This window comes from Bos javanicus, chromosome 25, assembly GCF_032452875.1.
Source record: "Bos javanicus breed banteng chromosome 25, ARS-OSU_banteng_1.0, whole genome shotgun sequence".
Taxonomy (NCBI): Eukaryota; Metazoa; Chordata; class Mammalia; order Artiodactyla; family Bovidae; genus Bos; species Bos javanicus.
The window spans coordinates 33505422-33521489 of NC_083892.1; the positions used below are offsets into that span (position 1 = coordinate 33505422).

At 51.3% G+C, this 16068-nt stretch overlaps 2 protein-coding genes and 1 non-coding gene across 4 annotated transcripts; 1 reads left to right on the forward strand and 2 right to left on the reverse strand.

Moving 5' to 3' along the window:
• Positions 1-537: 537 nt before the first annotated feature.
• Positions 538-11925, reverse strand: BUD23 (BUD23 rRNA methyltransferase and ribosome maturation factor). The gene is made up of 12 exons (XM_061401893.1): positions 11839-11925; positions 11702-11739; positions 10694-10789; positions 10526-10608; positions 10329-10425; positions 7729-7825; positions 6439-6489; positions 5637-5722; positions 5377-5422; positions 5148-5206; positions 987-1076; positions 538-838 (listed from the first exon to the last, which is right to left on the reverse strand). Exons 1-12 carry the CDS (start codon positions 11884-11886, stop codon positions 784-786), a joined length of 846 nt encoding a protein of 281 aa, XP_061257877.1. The 5' UTR covers positions 11887-11925; the 3' UTR covers positions 538-783.
• On the reverse strand, positions 1809-1937 carry LOC133238981 (small Cajal body-specific RNA 20). Its single transcript, XR_009733714.1, has one exon. It is a non-coding gene; the product is annotated as a small Cajal body-specific RNA 20 (non-coding RNA).
• A 13-nt stretch (positions 11926-11938) lies between the features above and the next one.
• Positions 11939-15187, forward strand: DNAJC30 (DnaJ heat shock protein family (Hsp40) member C30). 2 transcript variants are annotated; one of them, XM_061401898.1, is made up of 2 exons: positions 11939-13286; positions 13894-15187. In XM_061401898.1, exon 1 carries the CDS (start codon positions 11939-11941, stop codon positions 12776-12778), a length of 840 nt encoding a protein of 279 aa, XP_061257882.1. In that variant the 3' UTR covers positions 12779-13286; positions 13894-15187. The 2 variants fall into 2 exon arrangements, with proteins under 2 accessions (XP_061257882.1, XP_061257883.1); XM_061401899.1 differs by having other exon boundaries at positions 14517-15187.
• The last annotated feature ends 881 nt before the right edge of the window (positions 15188-16068 follow it).

Below are 16068 nucleotides of genomic sequence, written 5' to 3' on the forward strand. Positions count from 1 at the left end.
TCTTAAAGGATTGATGCTTTTGAACTGTGGTATTGGAGAAGACTCTTGAGAGTCCCTTGGACTGCAAGGAGATCCAACCGGTCCATTCTGAAGGAGATCAGCACTGGGTGTTCTTTGTGGAAGGAACGATGCTAAAGCTGAAACTCCAGTACTTTGGCCACCTCATGTGAAGAGCTGACTTATTGGAAAAAACTCTGATGCTGAGAGGGATTGGGGGCAGGAGGAGAAGGGGACGACAGAGGATGAGATGGCTGGATGGCATCACCAACTCGATGGACCTGAGTTTGGGTGAACTCCGGGAGTTGGTGATGGACAGGGAGGCCTGGCGTGCTGCGATTCATGGGGTCACAAAGAAGTTAGACACGACTGAGCAACTGAACTGAAGTTAAAGGAATCTACCTTGTTCCTTGTAGGTTAGAATAAAGCTTTCACACGTTTAAGTTCTTTAAACCTAACTCACACCTGGGAATAAAGCCCCACCCACAACAGAAGAACTTCTGAAATTTGTCAGGGAGGGAAAAATGCCAGAGCCAGGGCTCCACAGAAAGTGGTTTATTGCTTTCAGAACAAAGAAGCTCTTAAAATTTTTTTTTTTTTAAGTGAAGAAAATGCTTTTAGAACATTAAAACTTTTTCGAACTTTTTCTAAAACTTCTTCTAAGAAAAACGCGTTTTGTCAGCAGCTGAAGTAGGCACTTCAATAGAGAGAACTCTGCAGAGGCAAGCATCTGTGCTGGATTGCACAGCTTCTGCCCGGGGGGTCCCCGTGGACGCAGTCACCTGCTCAGAAGCGAGGCTTGCGCTTGCGGCCGGTGTACTGGGTGTCAGGGCAGACCTCCCTGTGCCAAGAGAGAACAGGGGAGGGAAGGACAAAACAGGCTCAGCAAAGTGAACTATGAACCCCTGGGACCCTGGAGGCAAGACAGTCCCAGGCCCTGGGTGGCCAAGCCCCCCTCCAGCCCACAACCCAACCCCTCCAGCACTCACTTGCCCTGCCGGCGGCGGCGTGCCTTCTTCTCCAGGACCCATTCTCGGCTCTTCCTCACCACACCCCGTCTTGCTATCCTGTACGGGATCCTGTGGGGGAACACAGCTGTCAGGAAGGGGACAGAGCAGCCTAAGCTGGCACCCAGGTGTAGCCGGGCAGAGAAATGTGGCAAGTCCCCCTGCCAGGCAGGCGGCCTCTGTGGTCCCCATTCTGGACAGCCCCTTCCTGGTGACACCTGCTGGGGCCAGAGCAGCTATTCAGCAGGAGGTGAGGGTCCCCCTCATTTGCAAGTATCCTCAAGATTGGGAACCGTGTGTTAGGCCTACATACAAGTGCCTGCGGGGCAGGCAGGGGCCAAATTACTTTGGGGCCAGGATCAGCTCATAAGAGCCTATCCAAGGAGGGACTCTCCTGGCGGTCCAGGGGTTAAGAATCCTCACTTCCCCTGCAGGGGACGTGGGTTCGATCCCCATGGCCAGGGAACTAAGATTCCACATGTTGTGCAGCATGGCCAAAAATAAAACTAACTTTAAAAAAAAGACCCCAGGGCTTCCCTGGTGATCCAATTGTTAAAAATCAGCCTGGCCGTCCACACAAGTTCGATCCCTGGTCTGGGAAGATCCCACATGCCATGGTGCCACGGCTACTGAGCCCGCCCTCTGCGACAAGAGAAACCACCACAATGAGAGGCCTTTGCACCACTACTAGAGAGTAGGCCCTGCTGCTGCAGCAAGGGAGACCCAGCAGGACCCAGCACAGCCAGACAAAGACATTCCAAAAACACGGCCTAGCCAAAGCAAGCTGGGGCTTCCAGCAACTGTGAATGTCCGAGGTAGGAAAACACGGCTGCCCAGCTCACAGCAGCCCCGAAAACAACCCTCAAGAGTTCATCTTGGGCTCCAGTCCCGGCTGAGGAGAACTCTTCTCTTCAGCTCTACGGGAGAGAGGCCCTGAGAAAGGGCAGAGGCCGAGTCCTCAAGGCACATTCCCCACCTGGCAGCCGGAATGAAACTGTTTTCAGCGATGACACGCCACGGAGGCTGTCTGCCATGTGAGCAACCGTCTCGAGGTACCTGGGTGGGCCCAGCCTGTGGGTGTTCTACAGCGGGTACGAACCAGCCCTGCCCGTGAAGAGTCCATGGCTGGGCAGGGGCAGCGACCACCCACACCTGGCCGAGTGCAGAGAGGCCAGGAGCAGCTGAGGGAGTGAGGTGGGCAATGAGTACGCCACCGAGCTTAAGCCGCTGTGAGTATTTCTTCATGCAGGAGATGGGGCAGAGTCCAGACAGGAAGCAATACATGAAAGCGAGGCTCTGAGTTGACTGAAGGGGAAGGTTAGGGAGTAGAAGAGTCTTGGTGCCTAGAGCGACGGGTATAAGAAGGGGAGGGTCCCAGGGAGAATCTGAGAGTCCGCTGAGGATCGAGTCATCCTTGGAAGTCTACTCCAAGCCAGACTGGGTGACACAATCTTCCTGCTGCTACGTCTCATCTGTTCTAACCCAGTAATAAAAGTCAGATTAAAAAAAAAAACAACTCAGATTCCCACTTGTCTGAACCAGTTCATGGAGCTGTGAACACCAGCAAGGAGCGTGCCCTCTCTCCAGGAAGCAGCAAGGCCTTAGACCAAAGGAATGACATACTCTAGACTTCAGGGTGTAGAGACAACAGTTCACAGAAGAAAGTTAACAGGCTCAGAGTGAGGGGGCAGGAGTCCAGTGTATTAGATGCAAAGCAGGAAGCAGCTAAAGATGCAGGACTGAACCCCAGGAGTTCGTAAGGAAGGACAAGCTCCGGGGTAGCACAGCAAACAGGGGCAAGATGTGAGCTGCAGGAGGGTCGATGGGAAAGAGTCATCAGGAGAGCCACAGGAGCAGCAAGGACGGCGAGCGGTGCAGACCACAGGAAGAGGTAAGTGGTGTCCACAGGCAAAGGCCAGAGGGGACGGCGCCTACGGAGCGCGCAGGTGATGAGTGGCAGGGCGGAGGCCGGGTGGCGAGGGGTGAGGAATACATCGGTCAAGCAAAGTTGATGGGGTGGGGGGAGGAAATTAGAAATGAGTTGGCAAAGGTTTAGAATACCTTTTCTTAATTTATCTATGTATTGGATTGGCCAAAATTTTCACTTCTGCAAGATGTTATGGAAAAACCTCAATGAACTTTTTGGCCAAAACAATATTTCTAAGAGGCTCAAATGTGATCAGACCAAAGTGACAGCACCTGGAGCAAAGCCCCATCAGCCCACAGCCTCCTCCCCACCCTTCCCAAATCGGAGGATTTCAAGGGGAAGAGTCTGTAGGGAGACAGGGTCTGAGCCAGGCACCGCGCCAAGTCCTGCACAGACATGCCCTCGACTCCTCAACATGCTGCCTGAGCCGGGGGCACAGTCCCCCTCGCCAGATTTTTAAATGAGAGATGAGAAACGGCTGCTGAAGGTCCCACAACTTACCTAAGTTTACAGCTAGGACATGTTGTCTGTAGACACCGCTGTGAGGACAAGAGGGAGCCTAAGGTGGACGGAGGGAGTTAAACCACTTGAATTTCCCTGTGAAGCAGGAGATGGGACTGCTTGCTGGGAGCAAGTGCTGGGTACCTTGGAGGAGAAACAGCAAGGAGAGCGCCCCCAAGTCCCCATGGGGAATGGGCTGAGGAAACTAAGGGAGATGAGCCTGAAGGGCCAAGGGGTCAGGAGGCATCAGTGCGTGGCAGATACAAGGACTGGACTCATGATTTTTCAGCATCTCTGGGCCTTTCTACCTCATCCTTACTCCGCCTATTTTTCCTCTTTGATGTCTTAAAGTCTGAAGACCTTTCACTCTAATCAGAATGAAGAAATAATCTCCTTCTTTACTCTTTATAATCATTTGCTCCTTCAACAAATACTAAACACCTTTCGCTAACAACACATTCTTCTGGTGTCAGGTATACAAGTCCCCACAGAGTTTTCACTGTAGTTGGGGGTAGAAATAATGCCATGTAATGAAGTATTTCTGATTCAGAGCTGTGAACAGTGTTACGGAAGTAAAACTAAGAACTCAACTGAAGATACTGAACAGGAAAATCGCAAGATATGATGTACACTTTTAAAAAGCAAAAGAGAAGGATCTGTCTGGCTGCACGGCCAGGGAATTCAAATGCAAAGTCCAAAGCAGGGAGACCAGGGACGCAGCTTTCAGAAACCGGGGCAGTGGGGATGGAGACCACATAGGTATGGCGGAAAGGGGTGGACTGACTGGATGTGAGATGTAAGGCAGGAAGGGTAGACAACAGGCAGGATGGAGGAAGGAAGTTTGGGGGTGAAACCAAGGGCTCTGTTTTGCTCTGGAGACCTGTGGGAAGTCCAGGTCTGGACATTCAGGAGGGTGGGTGGTTTGGAAATCAGAGGTGGGATTGAAACCAGTGCTATACACGTGGATGTTCTCAACCTGGAGCTGGTGTTTAAGGCAGCAGCACGGAGAGAAAGGGGGTCCAGGCGGAGCTGCACAGTGAACGGAGAAGGACCAGCCAGGGAGGTAGGTAGGAAGCCAAGTGAAGAAAGCGTTAAGGGAGCAATTGGCTGCCTTAGCTCCTACTTACCAAGCAAGTTACAATGAAGATGGAGAAGGAAAAAAGGCTCATGGGTTTGCTAAGACAGGCTTGTGGTGGCAAGAGCAATTTGCGATGAGACAAGCCTGAGCCAGGAGAGGACTGAGAAAGGCAGAGGGCCAGTGCGAGGAGTTCTGCCGCAGTGGGAGCCAATAAGCAGGGGTGGATATGCAGTGGCAGTCAGGAGCCGTTACGGGAATAAGGGAGGATCTTTTTTAAAGTCGGGATAAACTGCGCAGCACTGCCACGTGCTGAGAGCCATGACTCGAGAGGGTGAAGATGAGGATGCAGGGGGACAGGGAGCTGCAGGAGCCACAGGGAGGGGGCCTGGGATCCAGGGGACAGAGGCAGCCTGGGAAGGAGGGGGCCACCTGCTGCCCATGGACGTCCAGCAGGGCTCTACTCTCTCAGCCAGAGGCAGGTGCAAACGCCATCCCAAAGGGTTCCCCAGTCCCTTCTCCACCTTGCTGTCACTGCCACATCAGACCCTGAGAGACTTGGCGAAAGCAGAGACATGGAAGAGTCTTGCTGCCTGAACCTGGGGACGGCGACCACCTGCCCCGAGTTGGCGCCTCTCACCTATCAGCCGTGAACGTGGACTCGGCAGGCTTCTCCTCCTCGGTATCTTCGCTCAGGCCCTGCAGAGACCAAGGTGCTTTCTGGTGACATGGAGATCTCTCAACCTCCCCGCCCGCTCCACCCCGAAGGCCTGGCACCCAGGCCTGTGAGTCCTTCCAGCAGGTCCACGGCCTAACCCCACAGGAAGGGAACCCCAGACAGATGGGCCTACAAACTCAAGGGCCCTCACCTCTGGTAGAGAGGTTGAAGGTCCAGAAAACAAACACAGGTAGAACCTGAAATGAGAAAACGAAGAGTGAGGGCTGGGCTCGGAAAGCCTTAACGGACAAGTGAAACCCTTACCCTACCCCGCCACAAACAGATGCAGACACGCCCGGGCCCCAGTGACCCAAGCCAGCACTGCTCTGGTCCACTCGTCACTGGCCTGTGAGGGCCAGCCCGCCACCCTCTCTCCTGCTGCACGGGCGCACCCTGACCCCCGGCACTCACTTCTTGGCTTTGGCACTGTTGGGGTAGTCCACCACCACACCACCAGTGAAGCCGGCCCTGGTGGCCTGGGTGGTGATCAGCTCCAACTGGGGAGAGAACGGCAGGGAGTCAGGCAGGGCAGCCGGCTAACAGCGGCTCTCTGCTCATCCCCCGGGCCCTCATCTGGTCCCAGGATGGACCTCGCCTGGGAGAACTGAAGGTCTTTATTGACTGTTCCCAATTCTGAGTCCCCAAAAACCATGCAGGGAAGGTGCAGGCTGGAGCCAGCCATGGCAGACACCTCCCTCGGGGATCACAGAACCACCAACCACCACCCCCCGCCCCGTTTTTCTCACTTTCTACCCCAGGGACCCACCTCCCCACTTAAATCTCCGGCAATGAATGATCACCAGCTGAGAGCCAGACTCATTCAGGGACAGCTCGATATTTGTCCATCGGAGTTGGTACCTCTGACCCACCTCTGCTCGTGCATCACACTCCACAGCATTCAACTGTTAACATCCCCTCCCCCACCCCCATTATTTCTTCAGTTATGGACATGAGTAATACCAGAGGGTCTGTCAAGAGGAGACAAACACCCTATCCCCCACCTGCCCCAGGTACCCCTCCCTCCTTAGGACTTAGGCCATAAAATGGCCGGCGAGGAGGACCACTCTCAGCTCCTCCCTTCCCACCGAGCAGCCTAAGGTGGCTTGTCCTGTCACTTCCCAACAGCAGAAGGACAGGAGAGTGAGAAGCAGGACAGTTGACCTGTTCTGGGCTCCCCCTACCTGCATGCACCCCGACTAGCCAAGGGGCTTACCTGCTCTGAATTCTCAGGGTACAACTGCAGGACAGCTCGGCCTCCACGCACCTGCAACAGAAACGTGGTGGTCTCTCAAATAATCCGTGGGGTCCAGACCCAGATGCTTCCCCTTTTCTTCTTCACAAAATACTTGTTGAGTTCCCACTGTGTGCAAGGGATACTGTTCTTGGGGGTGGGAAAGAGCCATGAACAAAAGAGACAGTCCCCAATGTCTGCAGCTCAGGCAGCTAATCCACAGCAGATTAAGTGCCAAAAAGATAAACAACTTAGAACAAGGGATGGTAAGTGACAGAAACTATCCAGCTTACTTTCAGTTTTCAAGGCAGGCCTCTCTCTAAGGGACACTGGAGCAGAGGCCTGACTATAGGATGGAGGTGGCTATGGAAATGTCTGAGAGGAGAACATTTCAGCAGAGGGAAAAGTAAACACCGAGGCCCTCAGAACTTCAGGATTAACCCCAGAGCCTGAGCAGAGAAAAGACTACATAATGCACAAGACTAGTAAACTATCTGCCCAAACCCACTCTAGAAGAGTCAGGGGTGAAGGAAGGTGACTTAAGGGCACCAAGAAACACCTGGATCTGGGACCTCCCCAGTGGTCTGGTGACTAAGACTCTGTGCTCCCAATGCAGGGGGCCCAGCTTCCATCCCTGGTCTGGGAACTATTAATAAATCCCACATGCTGCAACTAAGCCCAAAGATCCTGGGTGCTGCAACTGAGACCCAGCACAGCCAAATTTTTGATAAAAGAAAGCAAACACTTGGATCCAAAAAAAAAAAGAACCAACAGATTTTTAGGACTTCGAATCTCACTCTAATCTAATCCTAGTAAACAATGGAAATCAATGCCATCATTTCTAAAGATATGATAAAGCTAATAAGAAGTTCTCTCACTAGTAAATAGCCACCCTGCTCTCCTCTCTGAGCACTGGTGGGAGGGGGAAGGAAGGTGGGAGCTGGAGGATGTGAGCTCTGGAAAGTGTTGTGTGTGGCCTTGATATGCCATCCCTGTCCTTGATCTGGGGAGTCCAGGCCCCCAAGCCAACGTAGGATTAAAATTCAGCAGCATAGACACAGCAGTTGTGATCAGTCTCAGATTCGGTCATCAGTGTCTTTGCATTTCACTGGCGTGTCGGGTCCCCACCCCACCCCCTTCTTTTAAGGCTGTCCACTGGGACAGCATTAGCCACAGTAAGGTCCTGCCATTCTGTGTCCTTCCCACGGGGTGCCTCTGCCTCATCACGCTATCTGCAGGACGAGGGAGGGACAGGGAGATCTCGTAACTCACCAGAACAGAGTAAAGAGAAGAGAAGAAGCAGTACAGGCGCTTGGCAGGAATATCAGACTTCTTGTTAGCATTACAGAGCCACTGCACTGCAGAAATGCTGCAAGACGAAGAGACCACATCAGGAAAGGGAGCGACATGCACGGCCCACCCCTGCCTCTTCGTGACCAATGCCACATTCCTCAGTCTCCAGATGAAACCCGCCTGCCCACAACTCTGTTGGCACAAGCACCTCGGATCATTATCTTACAACACTGGACCAAACAGGGCCTCCAGAAGGTGAGCATGAAAGGTTTCCTTGCTGCCAGTCCAAGGAAACACATCCTCAAACTTTCTCACGCATCTCAAGTTTGGTTCAGCATCACTCAGCAGGTCAAGGCTCTCCCTGCCACCTACCCCTTCATACCCTTCCTCCATTCAAAAGAAATATGCTTCCGGCTTCCACAAAGCCATTCACTCTCCTCCTAAATCATTTCCTTCAACTCTACCTGCTAGGGGTCTCCACGATCCCCAGATTTAAAACTTCAAGCAGGGATTTCCCTGGAGGTGCAGTGGTTAAGAATCTACCTGCCAGTGCAGGCGAAGTGGGTTCAATCCCTGTTCCAGGAACTAAGGTTCCATATGCCACAGGGCAACTAAGCCTGCGAGTCACAGGTAAATATCCTGCATGCCGCAACTAAGACCCAACGCAGCAAATAAATATTTAAAGAAGTAAAACTTCTAGCAACGAATATGCCCTCTTTTCCAGTATTCCCCTCCTCACTGCTGAGCACACACATAACACAGAACCCCAAACCCAGGTGGTGTGCCCAACTGCCTCTCCCAGCTTTTACGTCCTTCCACCACTCTCCTGGGTCAGCATTTATTATCACTTCGATTGCTTCAACAACCGAACTTTTCTCTTGCATCTTCTCCCTTAAGTACTGTTCCTATAACACAGACCAAGTCTCATCACTCACCAGTGCTCCATCAACAACTACTGAATAAAGACCCAACTTCTTAGGATGGAGTAAAAAGCTTTCTAGGAACCAAACCCACATGATCTCAGCTTCCAGGGAATTTCTCATTCATCGCTACATCAATGAGATGCCTTTTTCCCACTCACTTCTATGCCTGTGTTCACACTGCTTCTTCACTCTGAAACCCTCTCCCTTGGCTCTCCAAATCCCTTCCAGCCTTCAAGGCCCAGCCCCGGCCCCTCCTGCTCAAAGTTTTCCTGTGCTCTTATTTCTCTTCATAACTGTGGTGGGTCCCCAGACTTCCTAGTGTACACCTCACCCTGGGGCTCATGTTTAATAACTTGGTATACATCTTTCATTTTTCAGCCACAACGCACATCATGTGGGATCTTAGTTCCCCGACCATGGATCGAACCTGCAACCCCTGCAGAGCAAGTGCAGAGTCTAAACCATTGGACTACCAGGGAAATCCCCTGGTCCACACCTTATAGCACCAAAAAAACTATGGAGAGTCTTAAAAACACGGAATTTTATTTCCATAAACTCCATAGCATGTAGTACAATTTCTTACATGTAACAAATGTTGAGACAAAAATGCTGGCCAAACCACCTTCTCCTTTTAAAAACAAACTAAAAATGACTGCTTACTGCTGAAACTCCCAAGATCATATTGCTGGTCTTTGACTCTCTGCAGCTTAGAACATCTCACCTGATCATTACTAAAACACGGTTGCTATCTTTGAAACGTTTTTTCTCCTCCAATCTTGTTTCCACATATATGTTAATCACTTACCCTAAAAAAACATTTAAATGTAGATTTGTACTCCTCATTCAGGTTCTTAATGTGTAGCCCTACAGCTCAATCTATTATCATAGGAAGGTCTTCGCCTCCCAGATAATGATTCAGCTTTGACATCCTCTCCTAGCCCCTACTTCCACCCCAGCAACAAAACACTAAACCAAATACTCCACAGAGCTTACCACAGAAGACAAAGAACAACTTCATGTTTCTAACATTAATTAGAACAAGACCCCCAAAGTCCTCTCTTTTGTGTTACAAAACTACTCCTATGATTAACTTGTCCTGCCAGGTTCAGGCACTAGGGTATATAGATTTTTCTGCTTTGTGCGTGTAGCAGGGTGGGGGCTTCTGAGCCTCTGGGAACTATCTTGTGGGTCCCAGCAGCCATCTTGTGGGCCCAATGTTCTAAAATATGTTATCGAAGTACTATGTACAACACACTCAAAGCCTGACCCTGACTCCTCAGAAAAGACTCCCAAGCCACTGAAAAGACTGGAGCCTGAGGGCCACTCTCCACTATAAAACTCCTTGAAAAGAAGTCAACAAGATGGAGGCTGGGGCCCACAAGATGGCTGCTGGGGCCCACAAGATGGCTCCCAGAGCCATCTTAGAAGCCCTCACACACAAAGCAGAGAAATCTATACACCATGGTACCTAAACCCAGCAGGACAAGTTAAGCATAGGAGTAGTTTTGTAACACAAAAAAGACTCATCTGGGGGGCCTTGCTCCGATCTAACAGACCTGAGAATCCTGGGGAATGTGTATATTTATGTATTCTGAACAACTCTGCTTTGGGAAGCACTGACCTGCAGGACTAAAAGCAGGAAATGAAGACCCTTACCTGATACAAGCATCAAAGGTGCCCGGTTTGAAGGGAATGCCCTGACCCATGTCCCCCAGAATCACATCTCCCTGCGTCTCACGGTCCAAGGCCTCATCTACATTGGAAAAGAGTGGGTTAGGAATCGGGACAATCTGCATCACCACTCCAAACTCATGGAAGGGTGTCCACCCCAGTGCTAAACAGGGCATACTTACCCAGCATGGCAGGGCTGATGTCAATGCCCACCCAGTAGTGCCCCTCATCTGAGAGGTAATCACCGCTCAGGCCAGTACCGCAGCTGGAAGACAATCAGAGACTCAACAGTGTGAGGACCAAGGACATCCCCTCACCTGGACTGTCTGAACTGGGCCCCAGGATCTCACCCAATATCCAACACGTAACAGGGCTTGTCCTCAGGCACACAAAGAAGCTCCAGTGCCCGTCCAGTCATCTTGATTTGGACGTCAATCATCCGTGAGCTAAAAACACAAGAACGTGGTAAAGGGGTTCTGGGCTAAAACCTCACCCAGACCAAGAAAAGTCAAAGGAAACAATCATTCTGAGGTACTCTTTCCCAGCCAATAAACTGCACTATGACTATTTAAAAGTAACCCCCAAAGACCGTGTAGTACGTGTTATTCTACTGTGACACAGATTAAACTGTACCAGCTGCAGAGCTACTATGAAGGGAACATATCATTTACCTCATAACGCATCATTCGGTATTTTCAACTCTACCAAGCTCTGACATCCTCTTACTTAAAAACATGTTTTCTAGAAGAATTATCCACTGTAGCTACTCCCATGTAGAAGGGTCAACAATGCACAGTAAAAATTATAACAGTGCTCTCCATGAGAAATACAACACAAGCCACTCAGGACATTCTTGAGTCCCTATTTAAAGAGAAACTAAATACATAGAGTTAACTGTAGTAGTCCTTAACCTAACCCAGTATACTCAATATTATACTTTACTTAATCCAATATGCTCAAAATATCATTTTAATATGTAACATAAAAAAATTAATAAATATTTCATTTTCTTTAGAGACATACAGTAAACATTCTACGGGTATTATTTCTCCCCCCTACAGACAGCACTGATAGTTTACACATCACCACTCCGTCCTACCTAATTCTTCACATGCTTGAAATAAGCTGTCACCTTAAACAAAGCAGGTATGATCACTCCCTTCCTAATACTAAGATTACCGAGACCCAGAGAATTTGGTTTACTGAAGAGTTGACTTTGACGGTGTCAACAATGGATCAATTCAAGTTTCTTCCTTCCGCCACCCCCAAATTCTGCGTGCTTTCCAAGCACCTCCGCATTCAGGGCAACTTGCCGGTTCCCGACCCCCGACACCCAGCAACATCCAGGCTTCCCTTACTTGCGCACGTATTTCCGGGCTTCATTCTTGTCGTAATACTGCAAGAACGAGAAAAAGGTTGGGGGGAGTCGGGTAAGATATCAAGACACGGACGCCCTAGGAGAAAAGAGAGGGGCGGGGGTGGTCACAGCCCTCACCAGCTCCGGGGGCCCGCGGAGCTCAGGTCTCCGCCCGCGAAAAGCCATCACCACGCCGCAACAGCAGAACTCGTGCGAGTGGCTCCGGAGCCCGGTTTTTATGTCATCGGCCGGGCGCCCGCCCCGTAACACGCATGCTCCACCCCCCCCTCTCCCCGCCTTCTCTTTTACTCGATTGGCTACAGGGCCGACCGGCTGCGAAAAACGCACGTCTCCCATTGGCCAGTTTATCTTGCACTGCCCGCCAGATTCACTCAAGATGGCAGCCCGGCGCGACCTGAAGTGGTCCCAACTGTTACTGTGGAGATTGTGGCAGCCCCGGGGGGTTCCCCAAAACCCGAGATCGGGCCTAGGCCCAGAAGCGAGGACTTATACCCGGAGCGACGGCCCGTACTCGCGCACGGCGCTCTATGATCTGCTCGGCGTCCCCTCCACGGCCACGCAGGCGCAAATCAAGGCGGCTTACTACCGGCAGAGCTTCCTCTACCACCCGGACCGCAACTCGGGGAGCGCTGAGGCTGCCGAGCGCTTCACGCGCATCTCCCAGGCTTACGTGGTGCTGGGCAGTACCACCTTGCGTCGCAAGTATGACCGCGGCCTGCTGAGCGACGAGGACCTGCGCGGTCCGGGTGTCAGGCCTTCCAAGACTCCCGCCGCCGACCCCGAGAAGCCTCGTACCCCTCCGCCCGGCCCTCGGGCCCACGGCCGCGGTCCGGCCTCTCCGGGAGCCAAGCGCACCATGTTCGACTTTGACGCCTTCTACCAGGCGCACTACGGTGAGCAGCTAGAACGCGAACGGCGCCTGAGGGCGCGCCGGGAGGCCTTCCGCAAGATGCAGGAGGACCGGGCCAAGAAGGGCTTAGGCTGGGACGAGACCCGAGACTTGGCTTTCGTCCTCGTTCTGCTCACCGTCTTCCTCATCGTGAGCTCTCGTATTTAATCGGAGTGGAGGGCAGGGGAGCAGCCCCCAGCCAACACCCCCCCGCCCCACCCCACCCCCAAGAAAATGACCCTGCGTGTCTTCTTGAACCCCTTGCCTCCCATTGTCTACCTCTGCTGGGGCCCGAAGGAACTGCTCTCCCCCTTCTGTTGCCCACCTGTCCAACTTAGCCATTGACCTGCACGTCCCTACCCCCGCCCCGCTCCAGAAAAGGAGGCTTTTCGATGCTCGAGAAAACAGGCCCCTAATGAAGAGTCCTGAAAGCCTGAGAGTGAGGGGTTTTCTGGAGGCCCTGGGGTGCCTGCTTCCAGATGTTGTCAACTTCTGGAACATTTGCTCTGGCTTTCTTGTAAAGCTCCAAGCAAGACTCGTCTGCTCCTGCCCCGTGCGTGTAGCGTGGGGCTCCTGTGTAACCTTGAAACGTGCAATGTGACCAATCGTGGCTGTCCAAACGAAAAAATCTGGGGTCTTACGAAACTTGCCTTTCTGTGAGTTCCCCAAGCCACAGGTGAGACCTGATGTAGGATAAAGTTGTAATCCGTGGGAACTTGGCCATTCTTGGGTAGTCAGATCCCACTTGGCCTTCTGTTGGTGGCCTCTGGGAGTGGGAAAGAAAGCGAGGTCGTGAGTCTTCCTGTGCCCATACTTGTCGAATATATGACCTTGCAGAAAATTCATCTGTGGGCATGATGGCAGGGGAGCAAATTGTTTGCTCTTTCGAGATCTGTCATACTTGATTATCCATGTTCTAGTAGGCTCAGTGATTAAAATATTGATGTCGGTAGAGCCAGATTTATCCTTGGGACACTGTGCCTGGCACCTGGTCATTCCTTGACCAGCCAGCCTCATTGCTAACTGTGCAGTTCCTCCCCTCCTAGAAACAGAGCAACAAAAGCGGAGGTAAGAGTTGCGTGAGAGTGGCCCAGCCTCCCATTCTGCTGGTAGCGCTTATCACAGGCCCCACAAGCCAAGTCCTTGAAACATGGCTACTTGAGGCTGTGGGAACTGGGGGAGTTTGAGTAAACAAGATTATTGAGGGAGAGGAGGGACATGTAGAAATGCACTTCCTTATTCAGAGCTAACTGAGGCCTTTTTTTCTTTTTATGGCTGCACAGCTCAGGCATGTGGGATCTTAGTTCCCCAACCATGGATCGAACCTATGTTCCTGTCTCAACCACTGCATCCCCAGAGAAGTCCCCTCCCCCCGTTTTTTCCCCTCCTCTGTTCCTGACTGGTGCTAAACAAGTGGGTGATCACTTGCTAGAGCTGTTGTAATCCAGCCCTCTTAACCCTGAATCTCTGCACACGGGGTGTGGATTAGCTGTGAGGCAGTAGGAACTCAAGTATGTATGCGCTGTTGAGCAGAAAGCCATGGGATAGGAAAACTTGTGCAGAAGACCTACTACAAGAGTCAGGACCTAAGTCTAGCTTCTAAACGAGGCCAGAGGTGCTTTGCTATATTAACACCAATTCCTGCACTCAGTCTTGTGTGTGCAATTCTTGTGTAATTTGGGTATAAACCCATAGGTGGTTCAACTTGGGTCTTTTCTCTAGCCTTGGAGGTTGGGCGCAAGTTCTTCAGCATGGCTTTGCAGTGACCCATGTAACTCAGTGGTAAGGCTTTAAGCTCACTCTGGTTCAGACCTGCTGGGCTCAGCAAGCCTTGGTTTGAAGGGAGGGGCATGTGTACTTTTAAAAAGAACATTTAATGTTATTATGTTTCATATTTGGAAAACAGGTGGGGAAAGTCTGTTCTTTCAAAGCACAGACAACAGGAAGTGAAGCTTAGTGAAAGGTACAGAGACTGGTAATTCTCAGCCAGAGTTGGGACTGAACAGTCTGTGCTGCTGCTGCTGCTAAGTTGCTTCAGTCATGTCCGACTCTGTGCGACCCCATAGACGGCAGCCCACCAGGCTTCCCCGTCCCTGGCAAGAACACTGGAGTGGGTTGCCGTTTCCTTCTCCAGTGCATGGAAGTGAAAAGTGAAAGTGAAGTCGCTCAGTCGTGTCTGACTCTTCGAGACCCCATGGACTGCAACCTACCAGGCTCCTCCATCCATGGGATTTTCCAGGCAAGAGTACTGGAGTGGGGTGCCATTGAACAGTCTGTGAGGCAAGATTTCATCCAAATTTCCATCAAATGGGGTTAGGGTTCTTTGGGGTTTTGTTTGTAAAAGCATTAATGGTCTGTGATATCCAGGGCCTTTCTCATTGGCTGTGACATATACCTCTCAAGTTTGTTTTCTCTCGGTGAAGATCACAGCCAAAAATATTCCCTAGGGGCCCCAGAACATGGAGGTGAATAGAAAATTCCAGAAGGTTTGGGGTGATGGGTCCAGACTCTGTGAAACCTCTGGAACATTCCATGCAACTCCAAACAGGGCAGTCAATAAAATTTATTAACCATCCACCTCTAAGCCTCTTCTTAGGCCTAGAACTAGGCGCCCCACTCCGCCCCCCTTTATTCTCTCTAGTGCTGTCTTGCCTGTTGGGGTTTTTTTAGGCCAGAGCTGAACTCAGAGACACCACTCCCTACCATCCCTCAAACAGTCTGGGCTCATCATGGGCAAGGAGGTGTGTGGGAGGCTTTCTGAAGTACCCTCCCACACTGGTTCCTGTTACATCATTTCTCTCCCCACCACCACCCGCATCTGTCCATTCTCAGTTTCTTATCTGCCCTTGGGAGGAGAGGCTGAACCGGGCCATGGACATTAGCCCCTGCCTTTCAGGGGCTGCTCCCGTGTTCCTGAGACATGGTCAGCTTTAGTCCCTTTTTTCCTTTTGGTCACAAGCTAAAAAGTAGAAGTTTGGACTGAGGAAGAGAGACTGGGACAAGAGGGGTCCAGCTTGCTCCAGGCTGCGCTCATTGGGGTGGGTGGGGGTGTAGTTCAGTACCAGGCCCAGTGAGAAGCATGCACAGATCCTGAATGGAGAGACTTGAACGAGAAGACAGGAATCAAAGGTGTGTATGTCTAGGCAGTTGTGATACTGCCTTTGGGCTTAATCAGGACTTTATTCCTCCTGAGCCAAACTTTTCCCCTCCATTGTCCTTTTTTTTTTTTAATTGCTGGGTGAAAAGATCCTTTACACTTCACAGTGCTAAAGGAGTAAGATTTCTTGCTTCCTTCTGAAGTTCTGGCATTTCTTTCTCTGGGTGCACCTTACCCTCTGTAATGGTTCAGCCAAGATAAAGAAGAATAGCCTATCTTAGGCCAGCGAGTTGCCCGATGGTCATCACTGACCATGTGTATATCTCCATCCCTTATAGCCACAGCCTGAAGCTGAGACACC

What these genes read in the sequence shown, in the direction of transcription:
- DNAJC30 (XM_061401898.1), top strand. Translation starts at nt 11,939, where the DNA reads ATGTCATCGGCCGGGCGCCCGCCCCGTAACACGCATGCTCCACCCCCC.
- BUD23 (XM_061401893.1), bottom strand. Translation starts at nt 11,886, where the DNA reads ATGGCTTTTCGCGGGCGGAGACCTGAGCTCCGCGGGCCCCCGGAGCTG. An exon ending in TCCGCGGGCCCCCGGAGCTG is followed by an intron (nt 11,740 to 11,838) that starts GTGAGGGCTGTG and finishes TCGTTCTTGCAG; the next exon opens with TATTACGACAAGAATGAAGC. An exon ending in CTTCAACCTCTCTACCAGAG is followed by an intron (nt 5,207 to 5,376) that starts GTGAGGGCCCTT and finishes TGGTCTCTGCAG; the next exon opens with GGCCTGAGCGAAGATACCGA.